At 36.2% G+C, this 24,970-nt stretch overlaps 3 protein-coding genes and 1 pseudogene across 3 annotated transcripts; 3 read left to right on the top strand and 1 right to left on the bottom strand.

Moving 5' to 3' along the window:
• The first annotated feature begins 5,736 nt into the window (after window positions 1-5,736).
• Window positions 5,737-7,517, top strand: LOC106442468 (heavy metal-associated isoprenylated plant protein 19-like). The gene is made up of 2 exons (XM_048776778.1): window positions 5,737-6,020; window positions 6,429-7,517. The coding sequence occupies exons 1-2, from the start codon at window positions 5,891-5,893 to the stop codon at window positions 6,755-6,757; spliced, it is 459 nt and encodes a 152-aa protein (XP_048632735.1). The 5' UTR covers window positions 5,737-5,890; the 3' UTR covers window positions 6,758-7,517.
• On the bottom strand, window positions 7,266-10,598 carry LOC125607096 (1-deoxy-D-xylulose-5-phosphate synthase, chloroplastic). The gene is made up of 8 exons (XM_048776777.1): window positions 10,244-10,598; window positions 9,878-10,003; window positions 9,484-9,799; window positions 9,127-9,398; window positions 8,774-9,047; window positions 8,397-8,704; window positions 7,759-8,325; window positions 7,266-7,671 (listed from the first exon to the last, which is right to left on the bottom strand). Exons 1-8 carry the CDS (start codon window positions 10,388-10,390, stop codon window positions 7,531-7,533), a joined length of 2,151 nt encoding a protein of 716 aa, XP_048632734.1. The 5' UTR covers window positions 10,391-10,598; the 3' UTR covers window positions 7,266-7,530.
• A 2,831-nt stretch (window positions 10,599-13,429) lies between these two features.
• LOC106440037 lies at window positions 13,430-15,205 on the top strand (annotated as a pseudogene).
• A 3,927-nt stretch (window positions 15,206-19,132) lies between these two features.
• Window positions 19,133-24,918, top strand: LOC106440038 (pyruvate, phosphate dikinase 1, chloroplastic). Its single transcript, XM_013881621.3, has 20 exons — window positions 19,133-19,578; window positions 20,658-20,714; window positions 20,791-21,024; window positions 21,118-21,255; window positions 21,347-21,509; window positions 21,593-21,828; window positions 21,906-22,034; window positions 22,106-22,285; window positions 22,384-22,521; window positions 22,612-22,776; window positions 22,870-23,031; window positions 23,110-23,199; window positions 23,283-23,418; window positions 23,491-23,668; window positions 23,745-23,874; window positions 23,952-24,080; window positions 24,171-24,308; window positions 24,391-24,468; window positions 24,544-24,635; window positions 24,733-24,918. Exons 1-20 carry the CDS (start codon window positions 19,327-19,329, stop codon window positions 24,773-24,775), a joined length of 2,868 nt encoding a protein of 955 aa, XP_013737075.2. The 5' UTR covers window positions 19,133-19,326; the 3' UTR covers window positions 24,776-24,918.
• The last annotated feature ends 52 nt before the right edge of the window (window positions 24,919-24,970 follow it).

The following is a 24,970-nucleotide window of genomic DNA, read 5'->3' as shown; positions in this document are numbered from 1 at the left end:
ACAGTTTGATCAGTTAAAACCATTTCTAATGTTTCATCAGCGTAAGGTGGGTTTTGTATCCATGAGTGAATCAGTTTTACTTGAACATGCCACACTTCCTTAAAGGGTTTAAGATCGCTGATCAAATGAAATCTTTTGTTAGCAGACATGATTTTTTTGTGAGGTAAGTCGTAAAAGAATGTGTAGAATGAGTTTGTACTCGGATAGAATATATAGTAGAGAGACAATACCCTAGTTGAGAATAAATATCTTTGCTTATTTTGCAAGGCATATTAGGTGAAATAAATGAAAAGAATATTTTGTTGATTATGTTTCTTGTTTTTGAAATTATGGTAAAATCTTAATGGTTATGATTTGAAATAGGAAATGATAAGATTTTATGCTTGTTCCGCAAGTGTGTGGGTCAATTTTTTTAACGCAATACAAAACGCTAAAGTTGAGGAAATATCTTAACCACCCTCGTAAGGCATCTCTTGTTTGCATTAGTATGCAGAATATGGTGTTGAAATTCGAATATTATGTTTATTGTTTAGTAGTTATAGATCAAATTATATATATATATATATATATATATATTCCTTGTTCCGAAATTGAAGGGGAAATCTTATTTAGAAACAAATTAGTAAATTCAGCAAATATTTCTATTTTTTTTCCGAAGATTGTTAGGGAAAAAGATTTTCAATTCACAAATATTAGATTTTAATAAGATAGATAATGATTATTAATTATTTGGACATAGGGAAGTCAGTGGAATATTTCAATATAATAAAGTGGTTACAAATATGCTACAGACACCACCGTGAAATTAAGTGAACTGAAATTGTTCAACTCGTGTGAGAATCATTGTTAATTTTTCTTAGTTTAATTACTTATATAATTTGATGTTCGTGCAGGTTACGTAAGCTAAGGATGAGATTTATATAATAAGCAATGTTAGGGTGTCGATACTGCAGGAGAATTATTTATGTTTGTTCATTTATTTAAAAATATGTAGTTTGTTTGAGTTTATTAATAATATGTTTCTTTTTTTTGTGGTTAGTTTGAGTTATTTTAGGAAAACAATGAATAAGTGGAAAAGACAATTATTTTTAATGTAAAACTAATTTAATTCTCAATGGCATTTGACTGTAAATATTATGTAACTTTTAGGGTTATTCTATAAGTGTACTTCTGTTTTAATAAAGTAGATGTTTTAATAAAGTAGATTTTACTTGGCCACTTAATTTAACGACCAAAGCAAGATGCACTCAGTAAAACAAGATCGGTTTATGGTCAATACCAAAATTTATTACTGAACTAAATTCATACAAATTGGTTAAAATTAAACGTTTTGATTTTGACAAAGGTTCAAATTGAACGTTTAACTTGGACATACTAGATTTTTCATATTTTATTTACAAACATATTTTAAATGAATCATGCATGTGTTAGTATAATAATATAAAATCAAACTGATAGACTTAGATAATATACAAACTATTTAAAAACAGAAACTAAATTTTTGGTTGGACGAGTTTCAATCCATCGACCGTTTTGGTATCAAGTCATGCTATCGTAATTATGACGTTTCCTGATCTCATAAGTATACGTCGTTGATGATTCGTTAAACTTAGCAGATTGTAGGTTAGTTAATATAGTGTAGGACTAAGTTAAGTTAAGTGAGTCTTTCTCGAAAAAAGTAAGTTAAGTGAGCCTTCAATAATTGATGAGCACTTTCACAGTTATAACAAAATCCGCAAGAAAGAATACGCAAGGCACAATTTGTTTATTGTACAATTAGGGAAAAAGGAAGACCACAAATAGAATAATAAAATAAATAATTAAGGCAAGCTGTCTTGAATAAACCAAGACGGAAGATCGTCCCCTTGAAAGTTGAACCTGTATATGATAAGGCAGTGATCACGACAGCGAATATGTAATGATAACCTATCTTGACCGTAATTCCATCCGTAGTCGACGCTTAAAGCAACTCCATCTCAAAGTTTACGATAAGTATCTAACGTGATATGTCAAACTATATCCGACGTTAGAAAATTAGACATTTGGAAAATAAACTAAAAGTAGTTTGTCTAAGGTCCAAAATTGACAACAATATCGAATTAGACATGGATTAAATAAATCCCAACATGTAATAACTTAATAACTTAACCAACAAAATGAAAGGAGAACAAGAAAAAGTTCTCGTTTGATAGCATAGAGAACCTTATTTCCATAGCTCAGATATTTAATTTATAATTAAATTTAATTAGTTAAACAAAACTAATTAAGATAATAATAATTTATTATTAAGAATCTTTTTTTATTGAGATCCCAATCGATAAGAATGTTGCTATGTTATTATTTTTCTCAAAATAATATTCAATTTTAAAGAAAGTCTCCGTACATTGACAAAAACTAAAAAATGTTATTTATAAGATTTGTCCTTCTTATTTCTATTTTTTTTCTCATGGTTAAGAAATTTTCAAATGTCACAGGCATGTCCAAAATTATGGCTGGATAAATAAACTGAATCCAAACTTATAAATTGAACTAAAAAATAAATTCAAACTTATCCAAATCTGACATAAATACCGAATGGATATTGCTTTATGATATTTTGGATTATGAGTTTTTATCCGATCCGAATCCAAATATATATCCATAAAAAATCTGAGAAATTCAAAATCCGGAAAAGAAGTCGTACCAAATACAATCTCATTCCCGAATGTGTATCCAAATACATGTAATAATTATCTATTGCATGAATAATTACACAAACATGTAGTTTATGTTTTTGGTATTTGGTAAATATTTATGTTTTATGTTTTGAAAATTACATATAAAGTTCAGTTATGAATAAGTTTACTCATAAATTTTAAACAATGCTGTTTTATTTTAAAGTTTAAATAATATTTTTACGTTTATAGAGTTCGTAGTTGTCAATTTTAATTTGCTTACGTTTCATTATGTATTGATTCTTTTTCATACAAGGTTTTGGTATGTTATGATATGTTTGACATTGTCATATATGGTTCAGTGACTATGGTTGATAGACGAGTTTCCCAAAATTATTTTGAAAGAACATAATATGTTTTCATGAAGCCAGGTACACAAATTTATTGAAAAAACTGAAAATATATTGAATTTAATCAAATACAAATAAATATTTTTAGAAACGATAACTCGATTAATATATCTGAAACCAAAAGTACTGTGGATGCAGCCAGTAACTAAATCAAAACTGAATTTGACTAAATTCGAATCGAGCCCAATCGGAAGTTTTAAAATATTTAAATGGAACTGAAATTATGAACCAGAAAATCTGAAACTCAAATGAATCCGAACCAATAATTGAGATCCTGATTGTCCAACCCTATCCAAAACTCAGAACCAACGTGTTTATATGGATTATGGACTTTATTTATTTTTCCGTTTTTCCCATTAGTGCGTTTTTCCACCGGCCAATCTTTACTCTCTTTTTGTGACATTCAGGGGTCAACCTTTTAAAGACAATTTTTTTTTTGAGAAAGACAATAGTTACTTCCTTTTTTGGGGATGCAAATGTTAAAAAGTTACTTTCATATTGCAAACATCTGAAAGCAGCAGCCGCATAATGATAAAATAGCAATCTTTCTTGGAAAATTTATTGTACAACTTACATCTCTATCTCTCTACAGATTTCATAAAGTATACTTTTGGATAAACTTTTTTTTGGTGCAAAACCATATATTAATTGAAAGTGGGTGAAGTCCAAACTAGAGTCTTATTTAGTCCATTAAAGGCCTGATGCAACCAAAAAAGAAAGAGCGTAGGATTTCTTTTGCTAAGCTATCTGCTTGCAAATTCTGTGTTCTAGGAAATTAATCGAAAGAGATAGATTGAAAAATAGAGGAGATCTGTTGGATGTTGAAGACGATTCTGAAGATTTCCTTCTCCTGTTGTTTGTTGGTGATAGCTCTGATGAACGTTGAAGTGTCTGATAGCAGTAACATAGAGGTGTGAGAACTCCAGAGAAGCTGCCATGATGATCCCTGATCTAACAGCTAGTGCCTCAACCATCAGAGGTGAAGCGACCGGTTCTTGTATCTCAGTGCCTTGTTGCATCTCGTTGGACTCGTCAATATCCAAGTGAGGCATGCTCTCCTTGTTTTCCTTATCCCAAGACGTGTCTGTCTTTCAATTGATCGTGTTGGAGGGACGTGATTGCGCCATCAGAGGTGGTTGCTGCTGCAGAAAGATCGGGTCATGCAAATTCGCCATCTGCTTTGGTTTCTTTGCTTGAGCCAGATTGCATTCTCTTGCCAGGATGATGCCTTTTGTAACTCTTTCACCAGGAGCAGAATTCTGATCCTCAAAAATCAATTTGTTTCTTGTCGTCCAGATAAGCCAGCAGGTCCAAGGGAGTATAGGAGTGAGGGAGGTAGACAGATTGATTTGGATAAACTATTTACAAGTTTGTAACTATTCCCTACAAGGCTACAACTACAATATTTAATTTGTATCTCCCTAGAGAAATTCGCGTCTAGATGAATATTTTGCATAACATAATATATGTGTATATATATCAGTACTGATCCCAATACAAACTGGACCGGCATTATGAGAACCTAAATAATTTGATGGTTATCACTTGTTATCTAGTTTGTGGTCACACTTATCATATACAAGATCGATTAAATTTTTAATTTTAATCATAAATGTATTATTGTTTATGATTAACTATTTCTCAACCCTTTCACCAATAAAAATTCATTAAACATAATTAATTTTTCAAATTTTACAACTTACCATCATCACCTAATAAAAATGCATTAAAATATTTTTAAAATTATATTCTTGAAATATTTTTGTTAAGTCATGGATGTTTGGAAACTGAAGGAGTAATATTTATTAACTCTGTATCTAACAAATTAGATAAATAATTTTATAAAATCTAATAAACTTATATCTCTTAATTACTGGATATAAATTTTTCCATTATCATTTTCGATATTGGATTTTACAGTTAAAATTTTAGTAGATAATTAATACAAAATTTTGTTATTTTACTCCCCCACAAACAATCCAGGAATATACGTGTAAAATGTGTCAGAATTTATAAAATTATGCCTAATTTTTGGTATTTTCTTAATCTCTATTTAACATATAGTTAGCCAATTTTATTAAATATAATGAACTTATGTATCATTAGCTGGTTGGATAATATTTTTCTCATTGAATTTTATTATATATTTATTTTGGATTTATAGACACACGTTTAGTTTAAACTTAATACAGCTTTTCTAAGACAGTCATTTCTAAAATAACTGATAATGCATAGCTGTTTTAGATAAATTAAAATTTTACTTATGTACACATAAAATTTTAAGAGATAAATCAAAACAAATAAATCTAAGAATATATGAAAATTAAGTTTTTTTATAAAAAAAATAGAAAAATTGAGAAAGTTAAATATAAGAAATATATATTTATAAAACAAGCAATGAAATTGAGTAAAGTTTTATGTTTAATTGCAAAATTCATTAATTTGATTAAGTTGAGATTTTTTTTTCTTATCACATGATTAGAGAATCATATTTAATATAAATATATAATACTATATACAAACATTAAACACATATGAATCATATATGGTCTTTATAAATGATTGGGTATTATTATACTATGAATTGCTTTTCTGGTTAAGTATTGTATTTTTCTTTATGTGTGCATATACGTTTAAAATAATAGTTTTTCTCTGTTTAATATGCCTGAGTGTGTATATATGTGTTTTAGGCTTTTGAATATATTTATGCTGGAAATATTGCGTACTTGGTCTCTTTCGCTATTTCAAACATACGAAGATGAATTGCTGCTTTCCGCCTTCAGGAAAAAATATCATTATTAGGTAAGTATAATTTCTATTTGTAACATGTTTAAGAAAATTATGTTTACAACTCACTATTCTTCGATATTTTCTAGTACATTGGATGTTGAATTGAAGATACCAGATTGTAACAAATGCGAGAAAGGCATGATTGCTGTTATTTCCAACTTCAAAGGTAGAATCATACTCTCTCCGTTCCTAAAAAATCTATATTTTAGAATTTTTACTTATTTTAATAAAACATATTAAAATTTAGTTACATATACATAATTTTTTTGTAATTTTATATTTCCTATATTTTTAAACTAATAAAATTTTAAGAAATATAATTAATGGTTCTTGAACTTCACAATTTCTCATTATTAGTTTACAAATATTATATTGGAAATATAAAATATGTATTTTCTTGAAATAAAATTTTTCTCTAGTAAATCTTTTAGGAACGGAGAGAGTATTTATATTTATTGTTTTGTTGTCAACATATTTGATTATCATAGTGTAAATATATAGAATTGACGATAATTAATATGATGCTACGTTGTAACATTTATGTTTGCATGATGTGTATATGAATGATTATTAGGAGTTGAATCTTATACGAAGGATACAGAGAATCAAAAGGTTGCGGTTTCTGGAAGTTTTGACCTGGAGAAGTTGTTGAAAAAACTCAAAAAAGTAACAGGCGGCAAAGGAGTGGAGGTTGTGAAGGAAGAAGAGAAAGATCCTGAACCTGAAATAGTTGAGGTTGTTAAAGAGAAAGATGAAGAAACTGAAGTGGTTCAAGAAGTTAAAACAGAAGAGAATGCACGACCTGAAGTGGTTTTCGAACCAAACAGTGATGAGCAAAAGGAAAAAGAGAAGTACATGCTGTTCAGTGACGAGAACCCTAACGCCAAGTGTACTATTTCGTAAGCGTAGTTTGGCATTTCGTTTTATTTCATTTAATATCTAAATCAATTAGAAAAAAGTTTCTAGTCGAGAGTTTCTAGAATGACAAGTTTTGTATTTCTTGTTCATTCACTTATTATTTCCCATCTAATTGTTCAAGTTAAAAAAAATATGAATTTTTGTTTTGTTTTTGTAAATCGTTTGTCTTGAGCCGGTTTTTAAGAATGGAGGTGTAATTTGAAAAAGAAATAGTGAATGTAAGCAGGTTTAGCACATGTTATTAATGTGTCTGGGTCGGACCGTGGCTCAACGTTGAGGAAGGAATTAGCCCGTTTACCGGTTCGACCGACTGTCTAATTTATCAACACTCCTTGTTCCAACTTCCCAGACATCTCAACCAAAGGTTTATATGAAAAACAGATGAAAATGTATTCTTTCGATTTCTTTTTATAAACAAAAAAACATAATTAACTATTTAACCAACCATATTTCAACCAAATAGAAAAAACATTGCAAAACATAAAAAATTATATAACATCAAAATTAGTAAATTTTATATTAAAAGCTGAAAACGTCCTATAATTAAAAACAATTTTTTTTTTCTAAAACGTTATCTATTAAAAACGGAGGGAATATTTGATTTTTACAAAGATGTTAGATATGGTTGTACAGCTCGATCTCAATCACACACACCCCTTAACAAAGTTTACATTACAACTAATCTTTGCACACACATTGTCTTTACCATCTCAGCCAAATGACTTCCTTCTTGTATATGTTTTCCACAGATTCTACACTCAGTACAGAGCTTCCCTTGGTGCTCCGATTAAGTTAAGTGCAGTTGCTGCTATATGAGATGGCATGAGTCCAGCTTCAGCCATTTGATCAGCTGGTGAACCATGGTCAATGTACCTATCAGGCAATACCATTGGTCTCCACTGTAACAAAACGACACAACAGCAAATTAAAAAACCATTAGATTTCGAAAAAGAGACAGCAAATTATATTATGTAAAGAGTTGTAACCTTGAGCTTCCCATCGAGAAGACCATCCAATGCAAGAAACTGAACCACATGCGATCCAAACCCTCCAATAGACCCTTCTTCAACCGTGATCAGCACCTCGTGAGACTTAGCTAAGCTGCGAATGAGCGCACGGTCCAACGGCTTGCAGAACCGCGCATCTGCCACGGTGACGTTTAATCCACGTTCTTGGAGCATTACAGCCGCTCCTAAACAGCTCTGAACCGCTGAGCCATACCCCAACAACGCAACCCTCTCTCCTTCTTTTAAGATCCTACCTTTCCCAACCTCAACAGGAACACCTTTGTTTCCAGGAGGCAACGCGACGCCAATACCGTTACCTCTAGGGTAACGGAAACAAGAAGGACGGTCATCAATAGCAGCAGCGGTTGCAACAATGTTAAAAAGCTCAGCTTCATCTGATGGAGCCATCACTATCATGTTAGGAAGACAAGCCATAAACGTCACATCAAACGCTCCACAATGTGTTGGACCATCAGCTCCCACTAGTCCAGCTCTATCCATCGCAAATCTCACCGGTAGCTTCTGCAAGTCCACATCATGTACAACCTACAGAGAAAGGCATCACCACTTAATAATCTTTTAGTCCTTTTAAAAAAATGAATGTTGTTGAAACTTGCCTGGTCATAAGCACGCTGCATGAAAGAGGAATAGATTGCGCAGAAGGGCTTAAGGCCTTCACATGCTAAACCAGCAGCAAAAGTAACAGCGTGCTGTTCCGCTATCCCGACATCGAAACATCTTGTCGGGAAGCGACGTTGGAAGAGATTCAACCCTGTCCCACCTCCCATTGCTGCATGGATAGCAACCACGTCTTTGTCTACCTCCGCTTCCGCCACTAACGCCTCCGCAAAGTAGGTTGTGTAAGACTGAGTCTTGTTAGTAGTTTTGAACTGTTTACCAGTCGCTGGATCAAATTTCACAACACCTGAGAGAAAAAATAATCAATATAAATGTCACACTCCTTAAGATATAACGAAAGATAAGTCAATATTACCATGGTATTTGTCATCAGCTCTCTCTGCGTAAGGATAACCACGACCTTTCTCAGTTATGACATGGATAAGAACCGGTCCTGTGGTTCTTGCGCTCTTAACTTCTTTAAGAATGGCTACCAAATCATCTATGTTGTGTCCATCAACTGGTCCAATATAGTAGAGACCGAGTTCTTCAAACAGCGTTGATCCAGTTCCGCTTATCATTCCTCTAGCGTATTCATCTACCTTAGCAGCTAACTGATGCATTGGCCCACCTATTTGCTTTGTCACACCCTATAACACAACAAACAATAAACAACACAAACTAAGATCTTTTTATCCAACTTCATAGAGATCAGGGCAATGTACTTGCCTTTGCGACTTCTCTCAACTCTCTAAGAGCTGGGTTTGACTGTAACCGACTAAGAGCGCTGCTCAACGCTCCAACGGGTGGACTGGGACCGTCCAAAGTGGCTGTAGGTAATGAGACTTGCTTGTTGTCGTTAAGAATGACAATCATATCCGAGTCTAGATAACCAGCGTTGTTCATGGCTTCATAAGCTTGCCCTGCCGTCATGGCACCGTCACCGATCACAGCAACCACATTGTTGTTCTTCCCTTTCAAATCCCTTCCTACCGCCATTCCTGTAAAGTGGAAAGCCAAAGTTTATGATTCAGTTTTATTTTCTTGTTACCACAAGGACACAGCAAATGGATTCTTTTTGCTTACCTAAGCCAGCAGATATTGTGGTAGAGCTATGTCCAGTACCAAAGCAATCATGCTCGCTCTCTCCTCGCTTAGTGAAACCGGAGAGACCATTGGTTTGCCTCATTGTCGGCATCTTGCCTCTTCTCCCGGTGAGAATCTTGTGAGGATAAGACTGATGACCAACATCCCAAAGAATCTTGTCCTGTGGAGTGTTGAAAATGTAGTGAAGAGCCACTGTGAGCTCCACAACACCGAGGCTTGACCCCAAATGTCCACCTGTTTTGGAGACGTTGAAGATCACATCTGATCTCAGCTCATCAGAGAGTTGTTTCAGCTCCTGCCAATGAGATTAAACCAAAAGAAGATATGGATCAAAAGGCTTGATTGATGGTGATTCATTTTTTTTCTTTATTACCTTGGTGGAAAGATTTTTCATGTGAATTGGGTAATTGATTGTGTCAAGTAATGGAGTTGGTGGTCTGTTTGAATAGTATTCACCCTTCTCTGCAAGTGAAGCATTCACTTTTGCCTTTCTGTTTGACTGTACAATACAACACACATCACAACAACAACAACATCAGAACAAAAAGCTGTCATTTTCTCCAGAACTTTTACTCATTGGTCCAATTTCAATAAACTAACATACAAAAAGGGTCTGATTTGTTTGACTTCTGTCAAAAAATGAAGTAAACCCATTACTTAATTCTAGATTTTACCAAATGGGTTACTACCAAATCTCAAAAAGAACACAAATCTACAGTTGATCTGAAGTGAATCTTACATGACTGGTGTTTGGCCTCAGACATGGTGATGGAAGATCTGCAGACAAAGATCGAGAAGAAGACAGAGAATTTGATTTACAACAAGAATCTGTTAAACCTCCTTTGGTTGTTATGTAAGAAGGAAAAGCAAATGCAGATAGAGCCATTAAAGGGAGGAAAGAAGAAGACTTGACAAAAGATTTGTCAGAAACAAAGAGAAACTGAGGTTATCAAGAACAGTGAAAAATCAATACTTTAGAAGGTGGCGGTGTGACAGTGGTGGAAGGTAGAAGAAGAAAAGATGGGGACTTTTTGTAATGGGTGATGAAATAAAACGACAAAAAGGCCAATTTCTTGGATTATGGATTTTGATATGTAACGGTGTTTTAATATATCAACAGAGATAAAAAAAGGTCAGAAGGTATTGAGATGGTGCGTGATCCGCAGAGAAATTGAGATTTTGGTTGGGCCACGTCACCCAAAAAATCCAGGTTTTGGATAGATATTGATATATACTACCTTTTTTGCTTTGTGTTTTCTCTTTTTTTTTATTATAAAGTTTTTAGATAGATATGTAAAATGATAGTTGCTTTCATTCATCGAATGTTTTCTTACAACCAATGCACCAAAGGTGAGAAAGATGTAGAAGTTTTTAACAAAACAGGAACTTTTTTTTAATAAATATGCTGATAAAGAAAAAAATCGTAACTACTTAACACTAACACAAATGTTTTGACTAAACTATGGTTCATATATATAGTTTGTAGTTTCGTATTTAAAATTATTAAGTAATAACACAATTTTGTTTAATATTAGCTTAGATAATATCTATACTAATAAAATAAAATAAAATAAAGTATCTTTCATTAAGGTATCTAAACAAGTAATGCACCAAAAATTTGACACTTAATCAATAATTTAAATTTATAATCATCTTTCATATTTCTTATTTTTAATTATTTATCACAAATATATTAACACAGAATCTAATAGTTTTATATTTTGAACTCAACCAAATTTCCAACATCAATTTCCAACTCAATTGGTGAAGATGGTTTCGGAACCAGAAGAATGGCCAGCATTTGAAAGCTACCTGGAAGATATTAAGCTTCTACGAAGAAGTTTCCACAACTCGGATATCATCTATGTACCCCGGACGGAGAACCTACGGGCGGATAGCTTGGCACGTTGTGCTAGGAAACAACCGTCTTTCGTCGTTCACATGGATGCGGAGTTACCGATCTGGTTTACAGAGTCAATATGAGTCTGTAAATATCTTGCTGTCAAAAAAAAAAAAAAAAAATTTAATTTAATCTAAACAAATACATTATATAAATAGAAAATAAATCATGCAAATAAAGCTACAGATCCCATTTCCAATTTTGTTTCGTTTTATTAAATACCGATGAAAAAAAAAACATTATCTTGATATCAATTTTCTTATCCAAAATATGTTCTGTTAACGTACGTCTGGCGCTTGTGAAGGTGGAGTAGTAATATAATGTCTCCAAGACATATAGTGATGGCTGCTTGTTGAGGAGCGCATGTTCTCCTTAGAAAAGTGGGCCTACATTGTTCCTCTTGCCATTATGCAATGCAGGACGACCACCTTGCTTATCAGTTTCCTAAAGAGATTGTGATCCAACTGATCGTGAGGATCAAGATAGGCATACGACATCTTCAATAAGATGCATGCAAATGAGTTTCACCTTTTTTCTTGTCAGTTGCATGATATTTTATCATCCTGCGGTTCAGAAATTGGCATGGTCTATATTGGGTTCAGCAAAATTTGCACTAAAGGGTTGTCAGTCTTCCTCCCATACCTTTTAATTTCCTATGCAGAGTGAGTTGTGGCTTTCACTTATAGATTGTTATTATTTGTTCATCATTCATACAAAACTTTGAATATGTTTAAAAACACTTCGAATGATACAATGGATGGAATTTAAAACAAAAGATGCCAACCCGCTCTCTTCAGAACGTCATGTGCCAAGAGCAGCATGGGACTATAACCCATTAATATTTAATAATTTGATTTGATATAGACAAATTATCTATTTCCTGAAACTTAGCAACTAACGCAACTTATTCACCATTATTTCTATCAGTCCTCTATGTGTTCATCCTTCTTACACTATCAGCAAACCACACTTGAGTTGAACTTGGACCTTGATATGTTTATGTTCTTTATGTTGAATATCTCTTTCTTTTCTGGTATTACACGAACAAGATACAACCTCACCACTAATCTGACAAGCATTTGTTTCCTTGACCTCTTTTAATTTATCTACTTAGACTTTGATGCATTCGTAACATTCTCTAATTATAAAGTGTCTATTTGAGATCCTCCCCGAGATGGTAAAGAGCTCAACAACAAGATTTCTTGTACCTTTTCTAGAACCAAGAAATTCACACTACCTTTTTTCTTAATTTGTCCGTCAAATTGCTCGACCTTAATTTGCTTATTTGCCATCCATTCTAGGCTCTTATATCACTTTTTATGCCTAAAACTTGAAACCGATCTTTAAAAATGCCTTGGAAATTGATCAGTTGCACATAAACTTAAATCGCTTCTAACAATCTGATTGCACAAGCTCACGTAATGACAGAATCTCACACTCATTCGCAATTGATTTAACAAAATCCTTATATTAATATATATATTCAGCCATTAACAAGTTACTACTAGTGGCTGTGCTATCGCGGTGTTATAACCAAAATTCAAACCAGAAAATATGCATGTGGTGAGTGAGTTGTATACTGAAAACTACAAAATTATACGGTTATACATATATGTACTCTTAAGCATTTCATTCATATATCTTTTGAGTCATTGCCATCCACACATCGTTCTTTTTGTTAAAAACAAAAAACAAAAATGGTTTAGCCTTTTAGGTGCAGCCCCTGACAATTCAGCATATAATTCTTTGACTCATTCCTACTTGTAATTTGACAAGAAATACAAGACTTGATGAAAGCCACCTCAGAACCGTCTTCAGTCAGTTCTATTGCCGATTTGGAAATTATTGTCAAAGAATTCAATATATATCGCGTAAGTTGAGAATATTCTCGTTCGTTTTATATCAATAATTTAGTAGGACAGGACACATCGACCGCTACTTGTATCCACTGAGAGTCCAAAACCATCTTTTACTCTTAGATTTTCGTCATCACTAACGTCACAAAATTGCGTTGCGGGTTGCTACTCTTCTTCTTTATAGTAGTATAAGTTCTATTCTTTTAGATCTTTGTCAGTATAATAATCTCTATATAAATCTAAACTTCTGTATTGTCTTTCGTTCATTACAAACACCAAAAATAAAGAAAATGAAGAATAACGATAATGATCCATCGAAGTCACTCATCGGACCACACTTTCTGTTCGTAACATTTGGAGCACAAGGCCACATCAACCCATCTCTCGAGCTCGCCAAACGCCTAGCCGTAACCATCACCGGAGCTAGAGTCACCTTCGCCGCCCCAATCTCCGCCTACAACCGCGGTATGTTCTCCAAAGAAAACTCCCCCGAAACCCTAATCTTCGCCACTTACTCAGATGGCCACGACGACGGCATCAAATCCTCTACTTCCTCCGACAAATCTCGCCAAGACGCAGCCGGACAATACATGTCCGAGATGAGACGACGTGGCATAGAAACCCTAAAGGAACTAATCGAAGATAACCGGCGTCAAAACCGGCCTTTCACCTGCGTGGTTTACACCATGATCCTCCTCACTTGGGTCGCTGAGCTGGCGCGTGAGTTCCACATCCCTTCTGCTCTTCTATGGATCCAGCCAGTAACCATATTCTCCATCTTCTACCACTACTTCAACGGCTACGCAGATGCAATCTCAGAGATGGTTATTAATGACAACCCTTCCGGTTCTATTAAATTACCGTCTCTGCCACTGTTCCGTCTCCGTGATCTTCCTACGTTCCTCGTCCCTACAAACGCATATTCGTTTCTTCTTCCCGCGTTTCGAGAGCAGATAGAGTTACTGAAGCAAGAGGAAAACCCTATGATCCTCGTCAATAGTTTCCAAGAGCTTGAACAAGAAGCTCTAAGTATGGTTCTTGATAATATCAAGATCGTCCCCGTCGGTCCGTTGATAACTTCAAGGACCGACTCCGGGGCTGACGGTGAATATGACAAGTGGTTGGATACGAAAATAGATTCATCTGTGGTTTATATCTCGTTCGGGACGGTTGCCGTGTTGAGCAAGAAACAGCTCGTGGAGATCTGTAAGGCGTTGATACAGAGTCGGAGACCGTTTCTGTGGGTGATTACGGATAAGTCTTACAGAAGCAAAGAAGACGGGGAAGAGAAAGAGGACGAGATCATAAGTAGCTTCAGAGAAGAGCTTGATGAGATAGGGACGGTGGTTTCTTGGTGCGATCAGTTTAGGGTTTTGAAGCACAGGTGATCGATCGGTTGCTTCGTGACGCATTGCGGGTGGAACTCGTCGCTGGAGAGCTTGGTGGCGGGAGTTCCCGTGGTTGCGTTTCCGCAGTGGACTGATCAGATGACGAATGCGAAGCTTTTGGAGGAGTGTTGGAGGACGGGTGTGAGGGTGGTGGAGAAGAAGGAAGGGGAAGAAGTTGTGGTGGAGAGTGGGGAGATACGGCGGTGCATTGAGGAAGTGATGGAGGAGAAAGGGGAGGAGTACAGAAGAAACGCGGCGAGGTGGAGAGATTTAGCGGCGGGGACGGTGAGGGAAGGAGGATCATCGTTTAATCATCTCAAAGCTTTTGCAGACGAGCACATGTGAGATTTGATATAGAGAGAAGAATTCAGTTCTGTTGTTTCCTTTTTGATATGTTCATTAGTTAGTTACAACGGTATTTTTTATTACACTTTTTCTTGTTGGAGTGAAATGTCTACACCATATAGCATACACTACTTTGAATGTATAATTCTATGTTAAACATATGCAAAAACATTTCGTTAGAGATGAAAAGACACATCTTTATACATTTTAAACATTTTAACAACTTTTTAGACATTTTAACATACATCCTTTTTGTTATCTTTGTTTATTAATATTTAACCTTCACTCATTTTAATATATAACCTTCACCACTTGATGTATGTTATCTTTATTTATTACTTGATGTTGTCAAACAATCTGTAGTGGGCACTACAAGCATTAGGAGGATGGGAGAATGAGCTTGACGAGCTCCTTGAAGCTGACGTCTTGAACAATTCCGCGTGGAATCAGGTATATTATGTTAACACATGCTAGATTCTGTCACCTTTTCGAATAACTTCATTCCCTTAAATCTGGGCAGAGGCATTACGTTATTACTAGACCTCCTTCGTTGGGAGGCCTAAAAGCCATGAGAGAATCTGAAGTAAGCTACACACAACCAAGGCCATTTTAGCCAACCCTGGGAACGAGAGCTCGTGGAGATACCAGAAAGTTCTTTACAAAGACGACGCAGCGTCTTGGATTAGTGATCCAAGTGTTTCTTCGGTCTGTTTGAGAGTTCTTTCGCGTACGGATTGCTTCCATGGATTCGCTCTGAGCACCCTTTTGGATCTTCTATGCGTTGGATTGAGACCAACGAGCGAGCATAGAGACTCGGTGAAAGCTCTAACTAATGAAGAGGCAGATACGAACTTGGCCGGTTTGGTGTGTACATTTTTTTTTTTTGAATAAAGGCTTTCAAATTAAACATAAACTATTACAGGATAAGACTATGAGTCTTATAGTTTGATAGAGTTTGCATGAAACAAGTTTCATGAATGATTTAATCCCGATCTATGAAACAACAAAGATAGAGACTAGAACAACCAACAATACAATGAAAGACAGTAACTAGTGATAAGAACCACGACCGCGACGGCCACGCTTTCCTCTCCCTCGAACCGTCTTCCATTCCATGTCTTGGAATTTGGTAGGAGGTTTTGTTTCCCTCACACCTCTTGTCAAGCTGAGCGAGCTAGCTGGCTCTAACACAACTTCATCCACATTTCTTAACACTGTGAAACGAGAAGGACTCTCAATGCACAAGGGTTAAGCGTTGTGGTTAAGGGACCAACAACTAAAGTTTCACAAACCTCAGAGTTGATAATGTTTGATGGAGAGGACTCCATAATAGATGCTGTAGTGGGAATAGACTGCGAGTCTACTAATGTGGATAAAGTGTTGAAAGAGTTAGGTGTAGCAGTGGGGTTCTCCTGATGCACAAGAGAAGAAGAGTATAAAGTGGCATACAATGGGTTTTCAGTATCATCTCTGTCAACTGCAGGGGCTGAAGGATGATGAACAGCAACTTCCAAAGTATGTTCCAAAGCAGGAGAGATTTCAAGCTCAGATAAGAGACCTTCTATCTGTTTAGCATGACTAGTATCCTTTTGCTGAGGGATAATATCTATATCTACTATAGGAATCTCAGAACGGGTGTCTGTTGAAGGCGATGCGGAAGCAGAAGCCTGAGCAGTCGTAGAAGGTAGGAGGCATCTCTTAGCTTTGTGTCCTAGGTTACCACACCTCTCACACATAGATGGAATCCATGTGTAATCAACATTAACCAGGAAAATATTACCTTGTTTATCATCCAAGGCAATAAGCTTCGGAAAGTCTCTATCCAGCTCCATCTCAACTAAAACCTTTGCTTCACCCATACTTGTAGGATCAAGTCGAGGTTTATGAGTAAGAATGGGTTCTCCAAGTCCTGAAGCAACATGACTTATTCCTAATCTCGAGTAGCAACAATCAGGAACGTTCTTCAATGTGGCCCATACCGGCAGTGTAGAAATTTCCGGGATTTTGAAAGAGCCTTCTGGAGTCCAAGGCAGAACGAAAAGTAAGCAATCATCAATATGCCATACTCCACGCTGAATAACCCAATGACGAGTAGGTTGGTGTGGAATATGAAACATGTAAGATGAATCACCAAGCTTCTTACAACTGATCTTACAGCTTCTGCCCCAAATTCTATTTACCACAGCATGTACCAAACCACCTGGAGGTAAAGAACACTTGTGAAACTTGCCAATGACATACTCGTCTTTGTTCTCCGGACCTAGCTTGAGCACTTTCGAAGGAATAGATACCTCAGGTGTGCCATCAAGACGGTATGTTGGAGTGGCTGCTCGGTAAAGATTTCGCGACTGAGGACTTAATCTCGCAGCCCACGGAAAGCGGAGACTCCCATCGGCTTTTAGTTCTGGTGGTGGAAGCTTTTCAACCGGAGGTTGGAGAGTACGAGGTGGGTACTTACCCTTTGGTTTCTTGTTTAAGATCTCATCGTTTAGAGTTGGCCAGAGAGCGGCTAACTGATTTCCAACTATGGCAGGATCATAATCTTGAGGAGTAGTTGGTTCAGGAGGAGTAGCTGGAGGTTTGAAGTAGAGAGGTGTACATTTGAATTAGTTATTGATTATCGTGAATCATATGAACATGTTTTCATACATCAAAGGTTCAAAACAAATCCTGATTTCTTGGCTTCTTGTGTTTATTGATTGAGATGACGTATGCAGGCAAAATTTAGTACAAACCCGGTTTCTTCAAATAAAATAAAATAAATTACAAATTCCGGTTTGGTATAGTGTCCGGTTCAACATGTGAATTTTGATATTTGATAGACACAATAATGGAGAATGTGGTCACGTAGGTTTTGTCTTTTTGTGTGTTTGTGATATGACATAATGTGTGGTGTTGAAATGGGTAAAGCCAGATTTGTGATTTGTGATTTGTGATCTGTGATTGGTAAGACCTTCTGAAAAGAGACAATTAAAAAGCATTGACAAAGAAGTTAAAGTTCTTTTTCTTACAATTAGCAATTCGAACAAGAAAACTATCATCATTAGAGTTTAATACTCCTTCTATCTTTTCGTGATCAGCCTATCAAGAAAGAAACACAAGCTAGCAAGCGTATAACAAATTGAATTGTATTCTACATGAATGTGACATGACGCGATGATCACATCTTCGGAAGGGAAAGTATCTGATACACATACACAATTTTGTTAATTACTCACTCATATTCGGTGGTGAGTTATATAAGACTAGCGTGTAGAAACTACTACACAGCTACCCCATGACAGTCCCAATTTACTACTGTATAATGAGTTTTTGGAGTTAACTTTTTTCTTACAAAAAAATCACCAGAAAGTTCCAAAGAATAATATGGCATATACTACCACAATATTTGGGTACCTTAATCAGTTAACTCGAGCATATGAATGAATGTGTAAGACACTTCTAGGTTGTTCAGAAGTTATAACTTTTTTTCCTGGTAATGGCAATACGCTTTCATAACTTTTTAGAGCTTGAAAATGTTTTCAAGCTATGTGTCATTCATGTTTGCATCGTCAATTTGAATTATAAGATAAAAGATATCAAGCTCCAATTTAGTAAACTTTTAATAACTTGTTAATGATGATATAGATAATTTATATATATGCATGCAAACTGTATATATGGTTGGTTAAATTGTTGCTGAAGAAAACAATAGTAAGCTATATGGCCACTTAGCTCTCCTGGAACCTGGCAAGTCGCATTCAACCGAGTACCGCTACAAACACTTTTAGGTTCATAAATTTATACTCCATCGATCCCAATTATTTTCTTAACGTGTGTAAATTAAGTAAACCAATAAAAGATAACGTAGAAATAAGTTAGAGTTGAATAAAAAAGGTTATTGAATTCAATTTCTTTAACAATAAGCGAATTATATTTGAACTCATAACTTTCTCGAGTCTGATTATTATTCGAAACCTAATAATTTATGATATTAATTTAAATCGTAGCCACTTATGTATATGGACCTGGTCATTGATAGAGGAGGAATAACAACTATGGAATCGACACATTGACTCACCATAACCACATCTATTAGCATCCACTCACGTCGCTCGTCAAACCAAACATCTATGTATTCAATAATTAAGAACCAACAAAAATAAATAATTTTAAGCTCAGATAACTTTTGATATAAAGCGTCAGCCATTTCTACTCTCACTAATAGCTCACCATCAAGGCATCAAATACCAATTTCTATTTCACGTGAGCAAAAAGATATATACATCTTATAAAACTCTTCACGAGAAGATATATTATTATTATTTATTTTAGTGATTTATATTTTAAGAAAATGAAAAGTATGATCCTGAAGACAGCACCAGAACTCTTCCAAGGAGATGGAGTGCACCGTACGGATCTTCTTGGCAAAAACCGATTGGTTAGTCGATCATACCGGCTAGGTAATGGATCAAGCCGGTTTGCTAAAATTGGCACAATCCATTGTCAACAGTTTAGCGTAGGAAAAACCGGTTCGCATCGTGAGGTAAAGACTCGAGCCATCCTTAGCCCCGTGTCCGAGCCGGCCCCTACCCAAACCAAAAAGGTAAGTCTTCCATTTTGATCGATCTTTCTTGTGGGTCTTAATTATAGTTGTGGTCGTGGACCGATCTTCATAGGCTTCCTTGTTTTTTTTACCCTTATTATTTTTTCACCGTGAGATTCGTAATTTAAATTCTCAGCGATCATTGGATCGATCGAAACCATAGCAGCTCAATTTATTATTTTATTTAAACTCTGTGTGTGAGTAAAAATCGGAGATGGATGCTTGGTTTATTCTCTTATAGTTTGAACGCAAAACGGGTTACGCAATCGTGACACTGGTTTTGTCTTGTGAGACTGAGGATTGTTGATGTTGATTGGTTCCGTAACTCTAGTTTAAACACGAAATGGTCCAATGTTAAAACTGGTACACGAATTCACTATAAATTGAAAGAGACGTTAACCGTAAATATGATCTAACTCCGGCTTAGTAAACCGGTTAGATTTTTAGCAAATCTCTGGTCCAAATTGGTGGCGAAGGCCAAAATAATTGTTTGAGCGAACCGTGCACATAGATAACATAAGGACTTGTGCTTTTGATCAGATTCTTGTGCCACTTGGTGGTAGATAGTAAATGAGATATGGTTTGACACATCTATGACGAGTCACCGAACGGAAACGTCTATAACTTTTAGCATTTCAAGGTTGGAGTTTTGGAATGATCTCTTAAGAAGATAATACTTTTGTTTGCTGACGTACCATGCAAAACCAAATTGCCTTATAGTTTCCATAAAAATTATATAAAATGAATTATCCTGGAAACGATGATCGTAATAAGAGAAAAATAATGTATATAGCTTACATAAAGAGTTTTATTTGAAAATAGTGACATTTATTTTTCTTATATCAATTTGGTTCAGTATTTGGTTTGAATATTTTCTATTTTTATTTTAGTTTAAATTACAAAAATTATATTTAGCTTATAGATAAATTAGTCATGTCCAATTTAAGTTGGATAGAATTCATCAATTTTATCTGCTTCATCCAACTTTTTGAGTATATAAACACGTACATGCCCTTCTTTAACTCTTCAACATTTCTGCATTCTAAATTCAATAAAAACAAAAAAAAAACATGATGCAGCGGGTGTTCACCTTCGGAAAAGGAAGAAGCGAAGGCAACAAGGGCATGAAGTCCTTGGTATGTAATCATCATCTTTATATTATACATCAATCAACGTTTCCTTGTTCTTTAATCAAAAATGTTGATGTAATAGTTGGGAGGTAAAGGAGCGAACCTGGCGGAGATGGCGAGCATAGGCTTGTCGGTGCCGCCGGGACTAACCATATCAACGGAGGCTTGTCAGCAATATCAGGTCGCCGGCAAGAAACTTCCAGAAGGTTTATGGGAAGAGATTCTAGAGGGTCTTAGCTTCATTGAACGTGACATTGGAGCTTCCCTCGCCGACCCCTCCAAGCCACTCCTCCTCTCCGTTCGCTCCGGCGCAGCCGTAAGTTAAAATATCTATATGTTTTTCTTTTCATAATTTATATGTTTTTAAAAATAAAATAAAAAAGACAAACCATGGACTTGTCTTATATAGGTCTCAATGCCCGGTATGATGGATACTGTTCTCAACCTTGGTTTAAACGACCAAGTTGTGGTCGGTCTGGCCGCCAAAAGTGGAGAGCGTTTCGCTTATGACTCTTTCCGGCGGTTTCTTGATATGTTCGGTGACGTTGTAAGTCCTCTGTTTTTATACAGTTTCGGATAACTTTTGCTACAAGAAAACTCTCTGACTACCTTTCCATTGCTTTCTTGACCAATAAAAGGTGTTAGGGATCCCACACGCCAAGTTTGAAGAGAAGCTAGAGAGCATGAAGGAGAGCAAAGGAGTCAAAAACGACACCGAGTTAAGCGCAACTGATCTCAAAGAATTGGTTGAGCAGTACAAGAGTGTTTACTTGGAGGTCAAGGGTCAAGAGTTTCCTTCAGGTTTTGATATGATTCATGTGTTCTTTATATGAGATAACATTCAGTTAATTAGCTCCGTAACGTTTTTGATGGGTTAATTGTAGAACCGAAGAAGCAACTTGAGCTAGCGATTGAAGCGGTATTCGACTCTTGGGATAGCCCTAGAGCCATCAAGTACAGAAGCATTAACCAGATAAGTGGATTGAAAGGAACCGCGGTGAACATTCAGTGTATGGTGTTTGGAAACATGGGAGACACTTCAGGGACTGGTGTTCTCTTCACCAGGAACCCTAGTACCGGAGAGAAGAAGCTCTATGGCGAGTTTCTTGTCAATGCTCAGGTTTGGACTACTTACATCAATTATGATCAGTTGTTTCTAAAATCGGAAACTCATGAACTCCAAAATGTTATGGACAGGGAGAGGATGTGGTTGCAGGGATAAGAACACCAGAAGATTTGGACACAATGAAGAGATTAATGCCACAAGCTTATGCAGAACTTGTAGAGAACTGTGACATCCTAGAGGGGCATTACAAAGACATGATGGTTAGTGTACATATACTGCTCATGATACAAGCAGGGCACTGTGAATAATGGTCTCAAATGTGTGCTTGCAGGATATCGAATTCACGGTCCAAGAGGAGAGACTGTGGATGCTGCAATGTAGAGCTGGTAAGAGAACTGGTAAAGGTGCGGTAAAGATAGCAGTTGATATGGTAGGTGAAGGTCTTGTAGATAAATCTACTGCAATCAAGATGGTGGAGCCTCAACATCTTGATCAGCTTCTTCATCCACAAGTAACATATATAGACAAATGATTCAATTAATTATTACTTTTTTGCATATGAGTCACAATCAGAGATCAATGAAAGTTTTTTTTTTCTTGATGGGTTAGTTTCATGATGTGTCGGGGTACCGTGAAAAAGTGGTGGCCAAGGGGTTACCAGCGTCTCCAGGAGCGGCGGTTGGACAAGTTGTGTTCACGGCGGAGGAGGCCGAAGTTTGGCATTCTCAGGGCAAGAACGTCATTCTGGTAAAAAAAAACAAAAACCTCACTAATGTCTGAATAATATAAACCGACAACACTGGGATGTCTGAATGAGTCTTTGTCACGAGATTTAAGGTTCGAACGGAGACAAGCCCTGAAGATGTTGGAGGCATGCACGCGGCTGAAGGAATACTGACGGCGAGGGGAGGAATGACGTCACACGCGGCGGTTGTTGCTCGTGGTTGGGGGAAATGCTGCATCGCCGGGTGCTCAGAGATTCGCGTCGACGAGAACCAAAAGGTTTATTTACTTGATTGTTTCTCAAGTTAGGGCTTTTCAAAAATTGGGGGGAGCTTGTTTGTCAAGTTATTGAAATATTTTTGAAACTTGCAGGTTCTTTTGATTGGAGATTTGACGATAAATGAAGGTGAATGGATCTCGATGAACGGAACAACAGGTGAAGTTATATTAGGGAAACAAGCATTGGCTCCTCCTGCTTTAAGTGCAGATCTTGAGACTTTCATGTCTTGGGCTGATTCTGTCAGACGTCTCAAGGTGTTTATGAGTTTCCTTTTATTATATTTTACATTTTTCAATCTTTTTATAATATTAATGTTTTGATAATCAAATAAGGTTATGGCGAATGCGGATACACCTGAAGACGCCATTGCAGCTAGGAAAAATGGTGCTGAAGGGATCGGTCTTTGCAGGACAGAGCATATGGTATCACTCCTCCGTTCTTGATCTCATGTGTTTGATATTTTGGTTCCAAATCTTCATGTTGTGTTTGGTGTTTGGTTGTTAAGTTCTTTGGGGCAGATAGGATCAAAGCAGTGAGGAAGATGATAATGGCGGTGACAACAGAGCAAAGGAAAGCTTCTCTAGACGTCTTGCTTCCTTACCAACGTTCTGATTTTGAAGGGATCTTCCGTGCAATGGACGGTAAACATATTTTTGAGTCTCTCTCAAATGTAAAAGACATGGCATTAAACTTTGATGTTCTTGTTCCTATAGGTTTACCAGTAACAATCCGTTTGTTAGACCCTCCGCTTCACGAGTTTCTCCCTGAAGGTGATTTGGATGCTATAGTACACGAGGTAGCTGAAGAAACAGGCATGAAAGAAGATGTCATCTTGTCGCAGATTGAGAAACTCTCTGAAGTCAACCCAATGCTTGGTTTCCGCGGTTGCAGGTTCTTTCTTTGCGCCTTAGTTATTATATTGGCTTCATTACATAACAACAACCCGGTTAACTTTGTATTATTACAGGCTTGGAATATCATATCCAGAGTTAACAGAAATGCAAGCACGTGCGATTTTTGAAGCAGCAGCGTCAATGCAGAAACAAGGCGTTACTGTTCTTCCTGAGCTTATGGTTCCACTTGTAGGAACTCCTCAGGTGTGTAAAAACAAAACATATAGTTACTCTTTGTAAGATAGTTCAGAAACATTTTAAAGAAATGATGATGATGGCAGGAACTGGGACACCAAGTTAATGTAATCCGGGAAGTTGCAAAGAAAGTATTTGCTGAGACGGGTCACACCGTGAGCTACAAGGTTGGGACAATGATTGAGATCCCACGAGCTGCGCTCATTGCAGATGAGGTAAATGTAGTAATGTACTACACTATATATTGTGTAGACACTACAACCCACGTGAAGTTGCTAAAGTAGAAGAAACTCTTTTTGTGATAGATTGCGGAAGAGGCAGAGTTTTTCTCGTTTGGGACAAATGACTTGACACAGATGACATTTGGATACAGTAGAGACGATGTTGCAAAGTTTCTGCCGATTTACCTCGCCAAAGGAATTTTACAGAACGACCCTTTTGAGGTAATGTAGACAAGCTCATTTGCTCTCTCTCTCTCTCCAAAATGCAAAATCTTGATAGATATTGTTTATATGCTTGTGCCAGGTTCTTGATCAGAGAGGTGTAGGGCAACTGGTCAAGATGGCCACAGAAAAAGGACGAGCGGCTAGGCCTAACCTCAAGGTAAGTTTTGTTTGTGAATTGAATTTGAATCGCATATAGAATTTGTGATTGAGTTTTGAGTTAATGAATAAACAGGTTGGAGTATGTGGAGAACATGGAGGAGAGCCATCATCTGTTGCATTCTTTGCTGAAGTGGGACTTGACTATGTCTCTTGTTCTCCTTTCAGGTAAATTATTTAGTTAATGCTCATATCAAAATCCTAACTTTGTCATTAAATAAAAATCTGATTGATGGTAAATTTGGGATTCTGTATTTGGTTGCAGGGTTCCTATTGCAAGGCTAGCAGCTGCTCAAGTTGTTGCTTGATGAAATCCGGATGGCATTGTTCTGTGAATAAAAAAACTATATTTTTGGAAGAAAATCAAAGAAATTGCAGTTTAACTTTTTGCTTTAAAAATAATTTCATGTATTAACTGAAGTGTTAATAAAAGAAAGAATATTGTTGGATATTTAACATGTCCATAAGCTTTATACTTATATCAAAAACAAAGGAAGACGATC

The sequence above is a fragment of the Brassica napus genome, chromosome A3 (genome assembly GCF_020379485.1).
Source record: "Brassica napus cultivar Da-Ae chromosome A3, Da-Ae, whole genome shotgun sequence".
In the NCBI taxonomy this organism is placed as follows: domain Eukaryota; kingdom Viridiplantae; phylum Streptophyta; class Magnoliopsida; order Brassicales; family Brassicaceae; genus Brassica; species Brassica napus.
This window is presented reverse-complemented; position numbering and strand designations above follow the sequence as displayed.

Bases quoted from the DNA above. Each gene is read 5' to 3' on its own strand.
- LOC106442468 (XM_048776778.1), top strand. From the start codon at position 5,891: ATGTTTAAGAAAATTATGTTTACAACTCACTATTCTTCGATATTTTCT. The intron at 6,021-6,428 runs GTAGAATCATAC...AATGATTATTAG, and splicing joins TGTTATTTCCAACTTCAAAG to GAGTTGAATCTTATACGAAG.
- LOC125607096 (XM_048776777.1), bottom strand. From the start codon at position 10,390: ATGGCTCTATCTGCATTTGCTTTTCCTTCTTACATAACAACCAAAGGA. The intron at 10,004-10,243 runs GTAAGATTCACT...TGTATTGTACAG, and splicing joins TGAGGCCAAACACCAGTCAT to TCAAACAGAAAGGCAAAAGT. The intron at 9,800-9,877 runs GTAATAAAGAAA...TCTCATTGGCAG, and splicing joins TGAAAAATCTTTCCACCAAG to GAGCTGAAACAACTCTCTGA.
- LOC106440038 (XM_013881621.3), top strand. From the start codon at position 19,327: ATGAAAAGTATGATCCTGAAGACAGCACCAGAACTCTTCCAAGGAGAT. The intron at 20,715-20,790 runs GTATGTAATCAT...TTGATGTAATAG, and splicing joins ACAAGGGCATGAAGTCCTTG to TTGGGAGGTAAAGGAGCGAA. The intron at 24,469-24,543 runs GTAAGTTTTGTT...ATGAATAAACAG, and splicing joins CGGCTAGGCCTAACCTCAAG to GTTGGAGTATGTGGAGAACA.